The sequence below is a fragment of the Pelophylax lessonae genome (assembly GCF_965119305.1).
Source record: "Pelophylax lessonae genome assembly, chromosome: 3".
Classification (NCBI taxonomy): Eukaryota; Metazoa; Chordata; class Amphibia; order Anura; family Ranidae; genus Pelophylax; species Pelophylax lessonae.
This window is the reverse complement of record NC_138770.1, coordinates 631,525,520-631,541,572: the sequence shown is the minus strand read 5'-3', so window position 1 is coordinate 631,541,572 and position 16,053 is coordinate 631,525,520. Positions and strand designations below refer to the sequence as shown.

General features: G+C 44.6%; 1 protein-coding gene across 6 annotated transcripts in view; it reads right to left on the bottom strand.

Moving 5' to 3' along the window:
• Positions 1 to 4,613: 4,613 nt before the first annotated feature.
• Positions 4,614 to 16,053, bottom strand: part of EML4 (EMAP like 4) — a 351,241-nt gene continuing 339,801 nt past the window's right edge. For all 6 annotated transcript variants that reach the window (XM_082252333.1, XM_082252336.1, XM_082252331.1 and 3 more), the window contains 2 exons: positions 15,499 to 15,629; positions 4,614 to 7,551 (listed from right to left, as the gene is read on the bottom strand). In XM_082252333.1, the coding sequence (XP_082108459.1) occupies positions 7,081 to 7,551; positions 15,499 to 15,629 (602 nt within the window). In that variant the 3' untranslated portion in view covers positions 4,614 to 7,080. The remainder of the gene's footprint in view (positions 7,552 to 15,498; positions 15,630 to 16,053) is intronic.

Sequence of the window (16,053 nt, the reverse complement as noted above, 5' to 3'; positions counted from 1 at the left end):
AAGAAAATGGCCACCCGCATTGAAAACATGCGGCCAGGGAGATGCAGGCAAAATGGCGGCGCTTGGCGCCGAAAACGCCGCTCCCCCGCTCTGCGATGTAACACATCACCCATGTAAAATTCAACATGGCAGGTCGCCGCAGCGACCGCTGTACAGTGCCCCCAACATGACCAAAGGCATGCTCCATGCTCCACAGCACACAGCGCTTCACACAGTAACAGGCAGACACACAGTGCCACACAGCCCCCCCTCCTGCAGCCCACAGCGTGCAGGCAGAATGACAGGGAGCCAAATAGTGTGAATAGAGGCAGGTTACACAGTCCCAGACTGACACCCCCCCCCCCGACAGACAGGTCCCCACATAAGTACACTTACCTTCTAAGGATGCGGGGGACCCGCACAGGCGAACAAACCGCAGCACATGAGGCAGGGAGAGTCGCATCCAGGACGCACGAAACCGGGGTTAAGAAACCACACAGCGTCGAGTGAGGTAGCCACCTCACCAAGCATCCCTGCACCGAACAGGGATGGGTCGTTCACTGTGCCAGGAGCGATACCTGGCTGAACGCTCAATGGCAGGCCGGGAAAACCACCGACCCACAACCTGCGACCAGGGGGATCAGCCCGAGTCCCAGCCCGCACGAATCCTCTTCATCAGAAGAACTAACGCTGACAAAAGGAACAGCTAAGCAAACAGAGAAAAAACTCAAACTAAATCAAAAAAGAATAGGGAAAAGGCTGAGACAAATGCCCCAGCATAGAGACATCCAGCTACTCCTGACAAGCTAGACATTGAAACTGGAGTATGGATACAGGAAGTGGGAGGGTATTGACTGAGGGGACCACCCCCTGGGGGTGGGATGTGTTAAAACTTTTATATTGACATTCTGTTGCCTAGCTACTCCTTCGGAGCAAAGTCTAATACCCCATTGTGACGAATATGAAGAGGGCGGCGACTGTCGGAGGACGTAAGAGAAAAAGAGAATTTTCTGTTCTTTGCAAACTATTATACTTGAGTTTACGATAGCACCAACATATACATAACAGCGGCAGACAGCCATTCATCTTAAAGCGGTTGTATACACTTTATATGTATAAAAAAAAAAACCCTGCAAGACAAAGGCATAATGAGCTAGTATGCATTGAATATTGCATATTGAATATGATAATACTTACCTTAAAACAAAGCCCCAACACGGACCCCCGGACACCGCTGTGGGAGCGGACATGATCCCTCTGCGTCTCTTCCGGGTTCAGCAGCTCCGGCGCTGTGAGTGGCCGGAGCTGCGATGATGTCACTCCCGCGCATACGTGCGGGGGATTAACTTTCCGGCAACTTCCCGGCAAGGAACTCTGAAGGTCCGCCGGACCTTCAGAGCGCATGCGCCGCTAGCGTCAACGGCTACATGCAGTGCAAATATCTCCTAAACCGTGCAGGTTTAGGAGATATTAATTGTACCTACAGGTAAGCCTTATTATAGGCTTACCTGAAGGTAAAATTCAATAAAATTACTATACTACCGCTGTAAACCCTCACATATACCCAGTGAAGTGAATAGCCTCAGATGATACACAGATGAAACAAATCTCCCTACATACGTTTTACATCTATATCTGTGGTCTTTCCTTTTCTACATTCATTAGTACAGGGGTCTCCAAACTATGGCTCTCCAGTAGGCATCATGCCTAATCATGTCTGTGAATGTCAGTTTTACAATGCCTCATGGCACATGTATTTCCACAACAGTTGGAGGGCCGTAGTTAGGAGATCCCTGCTTTAGAAAGTGCACATCGTGTTAGAAATCTTGTTTCCTCATTCAGCAGTGGGTGTGGAGTCTGGGTACACGCTCTGTATAAGCTAAATGGCGGAAAGGCATGCCCCCCCCCCCCCCCACATAGGCAGAGGAACGAAGGAACATGTAGAGCTGCACTGTGAATATACCAGCTCTCTGCTTATCTCTAAGCATCCTCCACAACACAAATTTCCAGCTGCTGTTATCTCGTGTGTTGGAGAACTTGTCAGAAGTGACTCTGCTGATGACAGAAGAAAAGCAGCAGCAGAAAGACATGGCACTCAGAGGTTTGGTGAGAGATAAGTAAACAGTACAGATATATGTGCCCAGGTGAGATTTCATAAATGGGGTTTATAACTACTTTAATGACAGGCTGTACTGTGCACCTGGGTGGTAGAAATCTGGCTTCAGTTAGGGCAAAGGGGCTCAAGGGCAATGTGTTCAAATGCCTGCCGCAAGGCCGAAGCAAAATCACTGACATCAACCAGTGGGTGGGCTGGGACTCGCTCTCTCTAGAGATTTGCTGTGGGAGATTGAATAAGGAACATTGGCCACTTATGTAATTCTTGGAACAAGCCTCTAGTGCAGCTTTTCACAACCTTATTACCTCAGAGGAACCCTTGAATAAATTTTCAGGTCTTGGGAAACTTCTGATAAAATCAATTCAGTGGGGAGAATTGTCCCTTTCAGTGGTGCCCGGTGGGCTGAACGCCCCCTTACACATTGGTGGCCAGCGGGAATATGAATGCCCCCCTTATTATTATTATACAGGATTTATATAGCGCCAACAGTTTACACAGCATTTTACAATGTAGAAGGGGGGAACAGTACAGTTACAAAACAGAAGGGCCCTGCTTGTGGAGCTTCCAATTTAAAGGCCTAACAATTGTGATCAGACTGCCACCCTTACAGATAGGTAAAAAGGGGGATTGGCGTAAAGCCGCTGGCTCTGCCAAGTGGCCCTAGCCCTGGAAAAATGCAGAAACCATCAGGTGGGAGGTCAAATCGACCACAGCTCAAGGAACCCTGGTTGACAATGGCCTTAGCCCTGGAACAATGCAGAAACCATTAGGTGGGAGGTCAATCAACCACAGCTCAAGATACCCTGGTTGGGAATGGCTTCTCTTATGGCACCAGTGTTCCAGGACATGTCAACTCTAACTAAAGTTTTTTTTAGCCAGTCTTCTGGAGGTGCAAAAACCTACTGGTGCTACTTGTGTGCATAGGCTAATTTCTTAAAAAGGTGAAGTTGGGCTTTAAAAAAAAAAAAAATGTTGCATAAATAGTGCAAAGAAAACACACAATCATACAGATTTATGGTACAATTTTTATTTTGCTCTTAAATGTCAAAAAATTACTGTCATGAGACAGGAATGCATGAGATAGAAATGGCTCAAACATCTTCACATGAAACACGCATATTCAAATTTCATTCACAAGTTTTGAATCCGACACATCTACAGTTACATATTTAAAACTTTTCCATTCATAAATCACAATTTTTTTTTCTTTAAACAGTAGTTGCCATTACATAAACAACACACAACTTACTGCATATTATTTATTCATTTCATAAATTTCTTTAATATCTTGTTGAGTAATAGCAACTTATTTTCCTAATTTTCCCAACAACAGTGTATTTAGACCTACATACCATGTTTGTTTTCCCCAATAGGGCTCACATATAAGGGCACATCAATGAATGCTTCTGCTAGGTTTGCTCTTTGTTCCATTTGTAGCTCAGCTGAAGTCAGACAAAATCTTTCCTATTTACCGATAACTCTAAATCTTGTTAATACGTGAATACCAACACAGCAGTCATATCTAACCTGAATTTTAATCTGTAGTCTCCAGAGTTCAAATGTCATACCGCCTCCAGATGAAATCTGAGGGTACTGTGGCATTTTTATGGCTGGACTCTCTGAATGCCAAACTGTGATAAGGTCCTGCTTCTTGAGGGCGCAAAAAGAATTCAACTTTTTTTGGGTTTTTTTTTTTTTAAACTGCTCAGATTTTGACTTGTTTCATTTTGAATGTTTAAATCAAATCTTCACACCATGTTTAAAGTGAACCTGTGGCCATTAGTTTCTATGGACATTCATTTACTTCTTAGAAAGCAGCAAATAAACTTTGAAACAAGTCTTCACTGATCTCCGCAGCTTCAGGCACAGTGGAACAAATAATTTGTGAAGATTAAAATAGAGATTCTGAGGATGGGCTGCAGTCAGTTTTGGATCAACTTACAGCACTTGCTTTTAGGTACATTATAAGGCTGGCAGGCTGGCAAGTTCCTTCAGCCAAGGGAAACAGGGAGAAAGGGATATCAATGGCAGTGGCTCTGTAATAAAACAGAAGATACAATTGCCTGCAGCTACAAAGGTCAAGAGGACTTGTTTGAAAGCTCGTTAACTACTTTCTAAAAATTGTAAATATTGGAATGTCCATAGCCTGGTCACAGGTTCACTATCTGAGGGCGTACTCTCACTAGATGCTTTTCCACTGTATTGTGCCCAAGAATGATTGTCCCTACATCCTGGCTGGCCTGCACATGCTGGGCCCGAGTACACGTGTCATCTTCTCTGCCTCACACACATGCGTCAAGTGGGCCAGTGGACAGTATGGAGTGATCACACTTGTCAAATGAACTGGACTTTGAGAGTCAAATGTCCTTCGCACAGCATGGATCACCTAATGTGAGTTTGCCCAGCATGTCACCATGGCAGTGCTTGGATTCAAGAATCTGGGACAGTTTTGGGACAGCACCAAGGTTCCAATGAGAAGAACTAGAAAGTTTTACTTGTCACCTAATTTTTGCGCCTCTTTCCAAGTTGCACTTTGTTCAGTTGCTTGATCAGTCACTTAGCATAATCTCAAACAGGAATGTGAGTCATGTTTAACCCTTTACAGCCTTACCCTCTTAGCTCCACCAATGTAAACCATATTCAAAATGGACATGGCTTAAACACCACACTCCACAAATTTACTAAAATGATTATTTGTGGATAAAAATGCTGTTTCTATCTCCCCTACCCTTTCACCCTGTGACATGATGGATCATGATAGGTTTCCACATTGCATTTTCATATTAACTGCCAATCTGAGATGAGATAATGGATTCGAGTGATGTAAGGGTACATTGGTAAATGTAACTCTTCAGCAGGCAGTTTCCTAATCTGCTTAAATCCATGTGTTTTCATATAATAAATCCCATATGTATGTTCAGGCAGATTGGTGTGGATGGTGCTGTGTTTATTGCTGAGCTTTGCCCATCCCGTTAACAGATTCCACGGACTTCTGTTTCGAGACTGGTAAGTGGAACACAGCGCAAATGAATCTTAGGCATGCCCATATCTACATCTCCATATAAAAATAATATTCCTAATGAATCCATATACCAACACCATTCTGCACTGTTAAAGATATAGTATGTAGCAAATGTTAAATACACATCTTGTTTGGAAAAAAATATATATATTATTCCCTCAACATTCGGAGGCAATTTTAGAACCACTGTAAACAAGTGAATATATCCGTGTAAATCTTTACATGTATGTGTATTTACCTCCTGTACACACACATTATTAAAGATGTACATATATACCTACTGACACATGCACATGTCATATAACTTGACTGTAGATACATCTGTGTACATTCTATCCTTTGGGCGGTTATGAGTCTATGGCATTGCGAAACCTGATCAGCTGATCTATAGCGATACTCCTGAGAAGGTACTGAAAGGGAATGGAAATTTTTTTGGATGCACTTTGGAATGGCGCAATGACGTAAACGCTTGCACACTTAAGACTTGTGCATTAAACAAAAAAAAAAAAAAAAAAACTTACCTAAAATATTAGAACAAAGTTACATAAAATATTGTTACTAAAATATTCACAAGTATAAAGGTTTTTCTCTTTTCCTAAGGAGACCGAGCATGCATGAAAAGCACTGATTTTGTTGTTGAAAAACTGTAAGAAGACAAATTTCACCTGATGTAATAAACCTAAGCCTGATTTTTTTTTTTTATCAACATGACAATTATAAATTTAGAAAAAAAACTTTTTAGAAACGCCAAGCACCATATTTTTTGAGCAGTGTTTTTTTTTTTTTTTTTTGCTTAAAGGGGTCAGTCCATACAGATCCAATGCATTACCCGCTGGCTTCTCAAGAATGTTGGGGTGACTATTTCTGCTCTGTGGGGTTCCTAGTTCCACCCAACTTGCACAGTTAAGACAGGATTTAACAATTTTTCTACAATTCTTCACTTTATAATAATGCAGTAAGGCGCATGAGATTGTAGGTGGTTGACAGGCAGAGCCAGGAACTCCAAAGCCTCCAAGAAAGGATTTAGTCTGCCAGTGTGTATGCAATTGAAGTTCCAATTTTGAACTGACGATATAAGAATCACTTCTGTAATCACGATTCTGGTTTCCCCAATGCAGTTATTGCCCATTTACATCCGAGTGAATCCACAGATCTCTGGTAGCTGAATTCAACTGGCCATACATAAGGAAATCCTATTGCCCGTTTGGGAGATTCAACCACAGTGGGAAAACAGCTAAAATGTGTCAGCCCGGTGGATTTCCTTCAAGCAAGACATGAGAGGTTATCTTCAACTGTTAGTACCTTGTACATAGTGAGATGTTTAGCCAGAGCATCAATCCTCCTTATTTGGCCAACTCTAGGATCACTATAAAGAAAGCTTGGTCAGGACAAAGCCAAATCAAATTAGATAAGCTGCTATTATAGTTATTAAAACAAAAACAGTCCTTAAGACAGGTAGCAGCACTTAGGACAGACTTTTTATGGCAAACGGTCTTTACAGTTTTTGTAAGAAAATTGCATAGGTGTTGACCAAAGTGACTGAGCACAGTTTTAAAGATCCAAAAACAATCACCGATGATGGATTTGGCCTCTACCATATGCACATAGGAAACACCTTTGCAGAACGCATATTTTTAGTTAATTACTTTTTTTTAATTCTTCACTTCCTTAAATCTTATATTGACCCAGTTTGACCCTACAAAATATATACAACACACCACTTAGTGACATTTCCTGAAATCTACCCTACACTTTTATTTTGTTTTTTGATGTTTGCCCAACTTCCAGCTTTGGCTTTTTTTCTGTAGCCTGGGACGAAGGCATCTTGCACGAAACCAACCTAAATCTCACATGTGTGGTATGAACATCCATCCAAATATACTCTCCTATTTAAACCCTCTTCCCATGACGAAAGCTCACACACCAGGTATAGAAATGAAAAAAGAACCAATAGAATTCGGTGTTAAGACACTGGTGAATCTTCACCCTGGGATTCTGTTATGGTAGGAGACTCCGCTGTCTCCTCGTTTGTTTCACTAGAAGGCTCCTGGCCATTTGTCTCCAAGGGTTCTTGGCTGCTTTCTTCACTCTGCACCTCATTTTGTTCCTCTATGCCATCTGGTACAACCTCTGCTTCCACGGCATCTTCTGTCGGAGTTGCTGGAGACTCCACAGGAGTACTGTCCTCCTCCTTTGCTGGAGGTATCTCGGAGGTGGGAGAGCTTTCCTGCGCTACTTTTTCACTTACAGCTGGCACGCTGGCAGAACTTATCTCCACTATATTGTCATTTTGAGAGAGTGACACTTTTTCTATCACTCTCCACTGCATGATGCTCATGTCCTTCCCTCCGGTTGAGATTAGGTGGCCATCGCTGTGTGTGAAGCTGACATTAGTTACATGGCTACTGTGGGCACTGTACTTGTGACTGGGAGCCTAGAAAAAAGTAAAGAGAATCATATTTGGATTAAAAGACTGAAAAAGGTATACAGTTTGAGATATTTATTCAAAGCACCCTTTAAATGTCACAAATGTTTTACATGTCTTTGGTAGAAAATCTGCACAATACTGGCTTGACATTTTCTGCCAGAAATCAATACACAAATGTCTTTCATTCTTACAATTGTTCTAATCAGATATAAAAGGGAAAATATAATGGTTGTTGAGGGTAACAGTGTTTCTTCCATTGTTTTTGCAATGCTTATGAAATGAGGTGGACACCGAAGAAATCAGTCAAATAGGAGAAAAATATGGTGGCTGCTAGTGTTGACTCACTTCTGAGCATCTCATACATCCCTTTTCTTTCCCCCACCTCTGGGAGGGAAATTCCTTAGCCTTGTGCAAGCTTTAAATCATGCCTAACAGCCTACTTAGGGAAAAAGACTTTCTCCTCATCCCCATGTGACAGTGTTGGGCCTAAGTAGGCAATCCTTAAGCACAGGCACTGTTATGTGGGTGGAAGGGAAGTGAGTCACATGCTTTCTTCATACCTGGAAATAATGGGATTTTTGTACTTACCGAAGAAACCATTTCTCTGAGTTCATCAACAGACACAGTGCTCCATAAATCATAACTAGTGGGTTATATTGCCTCCTTCAGGAGTAGGACTAGGGAGAACAAAAAACACCTGGCTACATCCTTGGACCGTCCTCAGCTGGTATATAACCCCCCTCTCTGCTCTAGGTAATCAGTTTAGTGGCAAGCAATATTAGAAGTATCAGAACTCCATAGAGGGGTTAGTGCTGTGTCCGTCTATAAACTCACAGAAACTGATTTTACGGCAAGTACAAAATTATCTTTTTCTCTTTCGTTCATTGAAAGACACAGCGCTCCATGAATCATAACTAGTGGGACGTCCAGAAGCAGTGCCAAAAGGAAAATGGGGCTAAACATGAGAGCTCTTAACCAAGACACAGGAGCCTTAACCGGGTCACAGGAGCCCAGTCTGAAAAATTAAATGTTTAAATAAAAAACACCCCTCAAGAGGGAACAGCCCCTCTTAAACAGCAGCCTGCAAAACTTTGCAGCCAAAAGAAGCATCCGCAGATGCCGAAGTATCTACCTTATAGAATTTTGTGAAGGTATGCACAGACGACCAAGTGGCCGCCTTGCAAACTTGCGATATTGAAGCCTAATGATGGAAGGCCCAAGAAGCACTCAGTGCCTGAGTAGAATGCGCTGTGACAGGGAAAGGTGGAACCTGACCTTAAATGGAATAGGCCTGAGACACAGTCTGTCTGATTTATCTGGAGATGATAGCCGAAGAAGCGGCCAGCCCTTTTCTTGGTCCGTCTAACCACAAAAAGCGAGTCTGACCTCCGGAAAGACTCGGTAGCTGCCAGATACACCCAAATCGCAAACCACAGCCAAGGTATGCAAAGCAAATTCCTTGGGATGAGCCGGTTTGGGACACAAGGACGGCAACATAAAATCCGCATTAAAATGTAAGTCAGACAACCTTGGGCAGGAATGATGGACAGTAATTAGGAACAGGATAATGCTGCCAATTCCAATACCCTGCGGGCCGAGGTAATAGCCAACAAGGTCACCTTCTGGGATAACGCAGGCAAGGGAATCTCCCGAATATTCTCAAATTGAGGTTTCTGGAGAACCGAAAACACTAACTTTAAATCCCATGGCAGCAAAAGAGACTGTACAGGTAGAGCCACATGTCGAACCCCCTGAATGAAGGTACGAACTAAAGAGTGCGTGGCTAGGGGCCACTGAAAGGAGATTGCCAAGGCAGACACCAGGCCCTTGATGGTACTCAAGGCCAACTTCTGATCAACGTCCTGTTGAAAAAGGTTAAGATCCGAGCCGCAGAAAAGGATCATGGATAAGTGCCAATTGACTCACACCAAGAAATGAAAGAGAATTGCCAGGGCAGACAGCTCACACCAAGAAATGTACGCTTTCCATGTACGATGGTATATCTTGCTGGAAGACGACTTCCTCGCCTTCACCATAGTAGGGATCACTGATCCAGACAGACCTCTATCCCTCAGTACCTGGCTTTAGATAGCCAAGCCATTAAAACCAGCGACTGTAAAGCAGGGTGGTAGATCAGCTCTTGGGGCGACTGGTCTTCTCAGAGAGGAAGCCCCTAAGGGACGTTTACAGCCACCAGGATAATTGGAAGATCCTCACTCTTGATTCCTGGCAGGAACTGGGGATGAAGCCTAAGCCGAGGATGATACTGGCCTTACCGTGGCCCTTGGACACTTGCAGCGTTTGTCAGTGGACCCCGTGACCTCAAAACGAACTTCGGCATCCTTCTGTGGAGCCAAACCTGCTAAAGAAGCTGCATGTAAGACTGTGCAAACAGAACTGTCTTGAAGGTGGATACCACCAGACTCAGAACCTGTATGCAAAATGGAAGAGAGAACGGAAGAGAGAACTATACATCTGTGTGACAGCAGCCAGTGAATCACGGCTTGTGGTCCCTGAAGGTTGTGCAGAGGAAGGACCACCCTGGTCGGAAATAGAATCAGACCTAGGTAAATCAATTCCCTGGACAGGGATAGAGGGGACCTTAGGTAGTTCAGACATCACCTGGACCTTTGCAGGAATTAAATCCACACAAGGAGACTCGAGACCTAAAAAACCTGAAAAACACAAGCTTTTTTTCCCCCCCTTTCTGGGTACCCCAAAAGAAACATTTCACGGATCTCCTTGACACTCCCTGAAGAAGTCCACGGGGCCAGAAACCAGCGAAGATGTCCCCCCACCCCAATAATGGGTGAGGGTAGACCTTCACGCTGAAGGAGTCTCGTCTGCCAGTCCAGGGAAGCTAGCTCTAGGCTTACCAGACCAAGGTTGCTTGGAACCTCCTGGGGAAGATTTAAAATATTTATATTTATTTCCCTTATTCTCCATCCCAGAAGCACAAAATAATTTTCTATGGGCTAACAAGGAGGGTCACCGTTTGTGGTGAGGCTCCTTTCCTTGACTGTGGCAGGAAGGTACTCCCCCCACCCCCCTCTATGATACCCTTAATGATGTCATCCAGGGTAGACCCAAACAAGTGATCGCCTTGAAAGGGCAGATCAATGAGAGCTTTCTTATAGGCTCTGTCTGCAGACCAATTCTTAAGCCAAAGCACACGCCTAATCACCACCGCTGAAAAAGAAAAAGTTTGGACAGCACAGGAGCTGTATCCAAAGCTGCATCACAAATAAACTGCAGCCCATGGACCAACATGTCCGCTAAATCAACATAAATAGCTGCGACCTGCTCAACCCCCAGGCCCTGGGGCAAAAGCTTGGCCCATTCAGTAAGGGTCTAAAACACCAGGGCCGAGGCAAAGACTGGCCGCAATGCCGAACCAGCCATAGTAAACATGCTGCGTGCCACAGCCTCCGCTTTCTGGTTAGCTGGGACCTTAACCACTTGCTGCCCGCCCATCGTCAAATGACGGCGGAGAGGTGCGGCTCTCATTCTGGGATGACATCATATGACTTGGCTCTTTACCCATGTGATCGGCTGTGTCCAATGACAGCCGGTCACATGTAAACGAGGAATTGCCGTTTACCGGCTCTCCTCGCCTCACATTGTCATGTGTGCGGCTCCTCCTCAAAGGGGAGTCTAGGACAGCTAATCAGGACACTGATCATCAAGTAAAAAAAACTGTGCCCATCAGTTCCCACAATCCTTGCACACAATCAGTGCCCATAGTGCCGACCGTCAGTGCCCGTCAGTGCCGCCTTTCAATGCCCATCAGTGCCGCCTATCAGTGCTCATCAGTGCCACCTATCAGTGCGGCATATTAGTACCTCCCCATTAGTGCCACCTCATCAGTGCCCATAGTGCCACCTCATCAGTACCTATAAAGTGCCACCTTATCAGTGCCCATCAGTGTCCATCAGTGCACATCAAGAGAAAAATCACTTATTTTAAAAATTTAATGACAGAAAAACTTTTTTTTTCTTCAAAATATTCTGTCTGTTTTCTTTTTAGTAAGGAAAAAAAAAAACTCGGTGATTAAATACCACCAAAATAAAGCTCTATTTGTGTGAAAGAAATTATAAAAATTTCATATAGCATGACTGCGCAATTATCAAAGTGGGACAGCGCTGAAAGTTGAAAATTGGCCTGGGCAGGAAGGGGGTGAAAGGGCCCTGTATTTAACTGGTTAAAAGGTCAGGGATTCCTTTACTGGGATCATGGTTGTTTTATTCAACCTGGAAACAGGAGGGTCCACCACTGGTGGACTAATACACTTTTTTTAAAAGTGACTCCTCAAAAGGGTAACGTACAGCAAAACGTTTGGGGACCACAAAGGGTAATTTTGGTTGTTCACAATCCTTACAGAAAAACCTGTCAAAATAAGGCACATAAGGAAACACCTTTGAAGTACGATGCGACTTGTGCATACTAAATGACACCGCTACGTCTGTGGCTACACCAGCCGCATCCTCCATTTTTAAAGTCTCATGCACTGCAGTGATAAGTGCGTCTGCCAGCGTTTTTTTCATTCGTTGCTGCAACCATGGAAGAATCATCCTCACTATTGGATGGATCAGGGGGTGTGATATTAAGTTCCCCTAGACTGGCCGTATCCATGGCGGCATCAGGTTCAGAATCAGATGAGACAGACTGAGCAGAAGAAAGCGGGGGATGCTTCCTCCTGGGCCTTTGCCCACACGCCAATTCCACCTGGGACACTAAGGACTGCAGGACCACTGTCAGTGCAACCATGGGAAGCTGCGGTTCTGAGAGACCTGCCACCTCCATGAGGGGGTCAGTGAGAGAGATGTGACCCTGAGGCTCCATAGGCAAAGGAAGGCATTGCAGTACAAAAATGAACTTTTAGCACCACAAAAGGATCCCCTCAAGGCTCAGGGTACCTATCAGTAGAGAGAGATAAGAAGGACTCCCAAAGACTCACCCTACTGAGCAGAGGAGCGCCGAGAATTCAAACCCAGAATCATCATGGATGCTATCCCTGTTCATATGTCCCGGGCACAGGAATAGGAAATAAGGAGGAAGAAGAGGAGGAGGAGGAGGAAGAAGGAGGAAGAAGAGGAGGAGGAAGAAGAAGGAGGAGGAGGGAGGAGGAAGAAGAAGGAGGAGGAAGAAGAAGGAGGAGGAAGGAGGAGGAAGGAGGAGGAAGGAGGAGGAAGGAGGAAGAAGAAGGAGGAAGAAGAAGAAGGAGGAGGAAGAAGAAGGAGGAGGAAGGAGGAGGAGGAGGAGGAAGGAGGAGGAGGAGGAAGGAAGGAGGAGGAGGAAGGAGGAAGAAGAAGGAGGAGGAAGGAGGAGGAGGAAGAGGAGGAAGGAGGAGGAGGAAGAGGAGGAAGGAGGAGGAGGAAGGAGGAGGAGGAGAAAGAGGAGGAAGGAGGAGGAGGAGGAAGGAGGAGGAGGAGGAAGAGGAAGGAGGAGGAGGAGGGAGGAGGAAGAGGGAAGAGGAGGAGGAAGAGGCGGAGCTTGGGCATCCCCACGAGGCTTCAGTTGTTTCTGACATCAGCCGGCTACACAAACATGGCCACCAACTGGAGACCACCCTGCCTAAGGGAAAATGGCCACTATCAGCCACAAACACTGAAGCATGATGCTAGGATCTTTCCTACACCCTCTGCAATGCTGCACCCTCTGCAAGGGGACCCCCCCGAAGGTAAGACACACGTTTTAGTGGAGCCTCTTCTGTACACTCTGCACCGGTCTCTGCACTGGAACCCCCCTGCAATTATACCCACACTTCAAAAAGCAGGGCATGCACCTAGGGCACACTGCAAAAAGCAGGGCATGCACCTAGGGATCTCCTACACTGGGATCTCTCCAGACTACCAGGGCAGGACACACTTTTCCAGGACCCTTACAGAGTGGGGATAACAGGGGGAGACCCCAGGGGTCTCTGCTGCTTTCGCTGCCCTTGGACCCCCACCAGACTCTAGGTAAAGACAGGGCGGAATGGGAGTGGGGGAAGCCCAGCTCAGTGAGGAATTTAGGATGGGAGGAGCGAACCTGCAGGCAGGTCCCATCGTCCCTGGATGTTACCCGCATCCATCCCAATGAAAACCACCAAAAGGGGAGAGGGGGGACTGTACTTGCCCTTCCATGGTGCTGGTAATCGTCCAGACAGAACTCCTTGCCACCAAAGTATGGGAGCTGTCGGCAAAGGGACCGCTGCTACTCAGACCCAAGCCCGGTCGTATGCGACACTGCAAAACGTTTAACTTGCGGGCCAGCCTCTGTCCGTGAGGCTAGGTCGTGGCCGATCTAGCGCGTAGCTGCGGTCTGCATGTGCTCGCTGGCTGGGCTGGGGGGGGGACCACTGGACCTAAATTATCCAGCCCGTTGCCCAGCCCAGCAGGTGATTGTAGCTCTCCCAAGAGAAAAACAAAAAAGATGTAAGGAAGGAGAAAATTGCTAGGACCAGAGATCCTAGCCGGGAGCATAGGTCCTTACTCCTGACTAGACAGATTAAAACTGATTACCTAGAGCAGAGAGGGGGGTTATATAACAGCTGAGGATGGCCCACGGGCGTAGCCAGGTCTTTTTTGTTCTGCCTAGTATTACTCCTGAAGGAGGCAATATAACCCACTAGTTATGATTGATGGAGCGCTGTGTCAGTCGATGAACGAAAAAGAAAATGTGTTTTTTCATCACTAAATAGATATGTGGAATAGCAAAGGAAAGGCAAGCATGTGCTACTGCTGCCATTGAAGTAAACAAGTGGCTCTGAGGTTGCTTCAAAATATTGAAGTGCCAAAGGGTCAGCATGGCAGCCAAGAAACTAACACTTTCAAAAGAATAGCCACCTAATGTTCCATGGAGAAAGTGGACAGTATAAGAAACCTTAACCCTTTTTTTCGCGATCGGTATAGCAACTAGTGATATCCTGTCATTGGGCCAAGCAGCAATGAAAATGATCACAAGAGCAATAAAACCCTTTACACATGGGTCCCACCTTCCCTTATCTATACAAAAAAAGGTTGCGGTTATACTTTTAAAAACTTCTGTGCATAAAGTAAAATCTGTACAACATAAAAAAAAAAAACCTTTAAATAACACTTATCTGTTAAAACCGATGACACTAATAATATAAGTGGCGCATTGGGCAGACATGGTTCCTGCCCAAAAGAAGGCAGCCGGCTCTGGGGAGCCGTTAGGAATGTTCACAGACAATATAAACAAAGGTAAATAGAGAGGAAGTTTTGATTTTAGATCAGATGCACTGCTTCCAGAGTAGTACCTACAGATCAATGACTGACTGCAATTGCTGCTTGGAGTTGGGTCTTCACTCCTACAATGCCCAAGATATGCTAGAATCAGAAGCAACTCTTATGAATGGGAGTGTGTGTATGTTTGATCTTCGGTTACTCACAGGCAAAGAAGATTGTTCAATAAGAATTACAACCAGTGAGAGTTCTACCCTTCCTCCCTCCAACTTTTCTCCAGATTCTGGTGAGGGGTGTGGCACAATGGATACTTTATTTTTCCAATAAGAATAACAAAATTGCTTACCTGGAGCCGAGATTTTGCAGTAACTTTACAAGTGATAACAGGAACATCTAAAGCTTATGTGCTTTAGAGTCCATTCACACTGCCCCGAAGCTACCTTACACTAAACCACAGCGGTTTACTGTACGGCAGCTGTCCTGGTTGCAGTAAGATAGCGGTAGGGGGCAGGGCAACTTGCGTTGCAGCACATCACACAATTCCCTTTTTTTTAACTTAACTTTATTTGAAGTGTAAAGAGTGGCACCGTAAAAAAAACTCTGTAGTGTGAAGGTCTATCCAATAAATATCCAGTCAGGTAAGAACTACACACCTGTTAAAATTAAAAATGGAGTAGGCAACACAATGACCTCTTGTAGTAGTAGCCATTACAAAAAGGTAAAAGTGACAAATTATGAAAACGGCTAGCACTATGGATCTTCCTACCTTTGGTTTGGAGCATGGATACTGAAATAGATGGACCTTACAAAAGTCATCGGCCAAGGCAATAACTTTTCGGTTGTGAGATCGCACCAATGCATTGATATCTGTTCCATCTGATCCTTCTGGCCACACTCCTGGAAGGTAAGAAGATGAGTTTTAACTTGTAGCAATGACAAATGCTTATAAGCCAAAGAAATTCAACATTATAGGTTACATAAAAGTAAACCTGCCTTGGTACAGCTTCTGCAGTTTAGGTCCTCATTTAGGACACTGGTCATTGCATAATTAATCTAAAATTTTAAGTAAAAATTTAAAGAATTTATTTCAACTCCTATAATGCTAATTGCTAGTATCAGTAATACCACAGAATGTTGTGTATTTCTTTTATAGACTTTTTGGGATTTTTTGTCTAACCAATCTGTCTGTACAAAATACAGCGGATTTCCTGATCTCATTCGAAATGTACTAACATTTTCTGCAGGTTGGAAAATAGAACAAAAATTTGGACTCTGGGTAACACAGACAATTTTTATACAACAAGCCCCAATGTATTCTGGA